At 46.3% G+C, this 3,653-nt stretch overlaps 1 protein-coding gene across 1 annotated transcript; it reads right to left on the bottom strand.

Moving 5' to 3' along the window:
• Nucleotides 1-188: 188 nt before the first annotated feature.
• Nucleotides 189-1,304, bottom strand: Pmar_PMAR028844 (hypothetical protein; the record flags this gene model as incomplete). The annotated part of the gene is made up of 3 exons (XM_002773008.1): nt 189-305; nt 449-536; nt 583-1,304. 3 exons carry the CDS (start codon nt 1,302-1,304, stop codon nt 189-191), a joined length of 927 nt encoding a protein of 308 aa, XP_002773054.1.
• Nucleotides 1,305-3,653: the final 2,349 nt, after the last annotated feature.

Genomic DNA, 3,653 nt, shown 5'->3' with positions numbered 1-3,653 from the left:
CCAGGCGGGTGAGTCCCGACATTCTACACTACGTAATCTACGTGGAGGGTAGCATATTATTGTCGCGAAAATCCGAGGTGGTCTAGAAAGTGTCCTCCATTTCTGAACGCAACAACAGCCACAGTATTCGAGGAAAAGAAAAAATACCATATTGCTCTTGTTCAATCCAATAACCGGCCACTCACTGATCATTGGAAGGTGATGAGCCCAGCTAAAGCTTCCCTCTTGAGCGCTCCTCGAGCTTCAATGAGGGTTGCAAGAGTGTGCTCATTAAAAAGTTGGACAGCGCGCAGCAACCCGCAGACCTGCATACAGATAAGCGATGAAAAGCAGGCTCCTACGCACGGCATTAACGCGATATTGGGCAGAGATACGGGAAAATGAGAGTGAATGATAAACAGATGGTGAAAGCCACCCGAAATCCTCGAATTGTCCAAGACATATGTACGGTGCGTGAGGCACCAGCATCGGACCAGGAGACCACCTCACCGACGTCGCCACGTTGGCTAGGCATAGAATCATCATGATTCAAAAATCTACCCAGGCAGTGAATCTACCCAGCATGGTGCTGGGTAGATTCACACTGTATTCACATCCTGCAGATAGCCCCAGATCACATACTTAAGGTACTCTCTTATCTTACGAGAATCGTCACGAAATGCGTACGTAATTGCGTAGTACCAGCCACCTTCCACCTTTTCTATGCGGATTTCTTGTACGGTGTAGAACCTAGAATTGGGCACATTGGAGGAGCATTCATGCTTACAAAATAGCAGCATCAACCCGTCGCTGTTCGCTGTACCAGTTAGCCTATCCCACGAGCTCCAAATGCTCACGTTATTGGGGAGAGTACCAGAGTCGATAGTTGAAACTTGGACACCCACTTCAACAGGATCTGGACCGTAGATGTTCTGACCTGGGGCTGGATTCCACCAAAAGTCTCTGGTTTCATCACCGACACTCAGGTGAGCCCAACCTTTCGTTCCCACCAGGACATCATGCTTTTCGGTGCCGGGCACGGTGGACAGATTGACGTTCATATGCAAGCTGCCATAATGCCCAGGCCTGTTGGTGTTGAGTATCATCCCGCCAACCTCTCTATGAACCCCATCGATTGTATATCCCTTCATGTTGTAAATGCAGGAAGGCGCTAGCATATTGTAAATGGTGCTTCCATTCCCTGGACCAGGACCTCCATAACAACCCGGTGGATAGTCAGCAGTAACCTGGAGAGGGATATCAGATAGTCCCAGGGCTGCTTCCATCACAGTGACAAGCAAGAGGGAGCCGTAAGCAAAAGGCATCACGAATATGATTTAACCTGAAGAGTTTGTTGATGGGCATTCAACGATTGTGAGTCACAATTTGTGACGCAGTTGAACGGATACACGTTCCTCTTCACGTCAACGGCACGCCCGCGGCATCATTATCACTACAGAGACTAGGCGTATGACTGAAATAGCGAAGATATGTCAATGCGGAGCATCTCAGCGGTGTTGCTCGGGAAAGAAGAACATTCACGAGCAGTAAGTAAAATTCCGTAGGATATAATGTGCTCCGTTCATGTTACAACACATTGTGCTGAACACAGGGATTTCAGTATAAATCTCTCTGTATACGGGTAAACTGCATAACTATACTCACTGGCATGCGAGTACAGGCCACAGCTGAGTAGAATCGAGGTAATACATTGACCATGGCTCTGATCAGAGACTGTGATTCAGGGTGTTAGTCGGCCGGTTTTACAAAAAAAAACTCAATCCATCACCTACAAATTGCGCGCTGGAGCGGGGGCTCGTGCGCTAAGATCAAACTGGCATTTGTTGCGCTCTGCGTTGCAGATGTGGAGTTCAAACGAGCTAAGCGACAAAAATATGGGCGACAAGCCACACAACTGAATTGAATGAAAACACAATAGCTGAGTGGTGCGATAAGTCGCACAAATTCAAGGTAGTGAAGTTATTGTGGATAATATTAAGACCAAAGATATCATCAGTGATATCATATTTTATACATATTTAAGCTCCTATACTTCCGACTACCAAGCTCATCAAGGACTTGCTAGGTGAGACCTTGTTTCCGAGGAGGACCTTACAATCTTGGTAACGCATATTGAGACTACCGCGGCTTACCGCAGTAGACTATCTGGCAAGAGTACATTCGCCTCTCATCGACGCTGTCATTGGCAAGTGTCCCACTGACACAGCCAAAGTGTTGGCTAGGTTGAGACTTGATGTTATCATCGAAGAGGCTCAGGCGACGAATGTATTGAAGCGCAAGCGCGCAGAGTATTACTCTGAGAGTAATATGGTTTCCTATGTTGGCCCTATCGGAAGGGAGGCTCCATCGGGTATAATACACCAAACCAGGTTCCTATTGAGCTGAGCTTAGTAAGCTACAGAGGGAACCTTATATGTATGTCCGTATGAGCGAGCCGCATTTGCCAAATGCCATTTGGCCTTGGATGTTGATGATCCGGCCATTACCACCGAAGAGAATCTTGAAAGTGGTAAGCCCGTCAAGTCACTTGACTCAAGTGATCTCTCTAGATCATTGGCTTACTTGTTCTATGAGATATGGAGTGGCTCTCATGATGGTTCTCTCCCCTAGAGGGGAAGTATCACCTCTCGGAATTTTATCCTATGTGTCTCGTAGTGAAATTGTCTGAAACTAAAAGTTCTTTCATGTTGCGGTTGCATTTAATCGGCAGTATAGGACTAGAGCAGCTGCTTATAGAGTTCGAGGATTGAGCTGGGCATCAATCCTTGCCGATCCTGGAGCTGCTGATCCTGCCCTTCTTGTAAGTGCAAGAGTAGGGGCTCTCAAGGATGAGTCTTCGCCTCAACACCAACGGGATTTGAAAACGGTTGTATGTAAGTATTTTCGGCAAGGCGGATGTTTGCAAAAGGCAAGTGTCGATCCAAACATCGTAGTGAAGGGAGAAAGTCCAATACCCAATACCCCAAAGTCTCATTTTGATAAGTCAGTCAAAAAGCTTCTCGCAAAAACAGAGATCCTCCGAGCCCCAAGAGGAGCCATGAAGCAACTTCATCAGAAGTCGACGACTTGTCGACGAAAAGTAATCACAAGTCAAGCGATTTTCTAGTCCTCACCAACTGTCCTTCTAGTCTTCTGAGCTAGCTAATTTCTTGCGTTTGAGCTACATCAAGTGGGAGCAACTACGGAACACCAAGGTCGTAAACGATGGTAGTGGTTTACCTAAAGACCTATCTATGGATACCGATAAGGTTGGCCTCTTCAACATTGCTACTGGACTCGTAAAAACCACTCAACAAGTTCAATGTGGTCCACGAACCTCCAAGTTTGATGCAAGAGAAGGGTGGTGAAATCTTTCTCAAAGCTGCTAAGGAGTTACCAGATGTCCTATCTAAACTGTACTATCGAGAAGTCCCCGATACTAAACAGTATCACTGCTCTCACTTATACCCGGGGTAGACTACTCCTATGACACTTAGACCAGAGGTATTTGATCTGTTCATGTTCATATTCTCTATCGATGAATCTCAGAGAGCCGCAATAGCCTATTGCCAGTAGTTGAAATGCTCACCAAAGGTAAGTCCACTGGGAATTCTAAATTCTATTCCTCACTCCTAAAGGATGGAATAACTCTCATCTCATCTCCGAACTTATAA

This window comes from Perkinsus marinus (genome assembly GCF_000006405.1).
Source record: "Perkinsus marinus ATCC 50983 genomic scaffold scf_1104296959726, whole genome shotgun sequence".
Lineage (NCBI taxonomy): Eukaryota > Perkinsozoa > Perkinsida > Perkinsidae > Perkinsus > Perkinsus marinus.
This window is presented reverse-complemented; position numbering and strand designations above follow the sequence as displayed.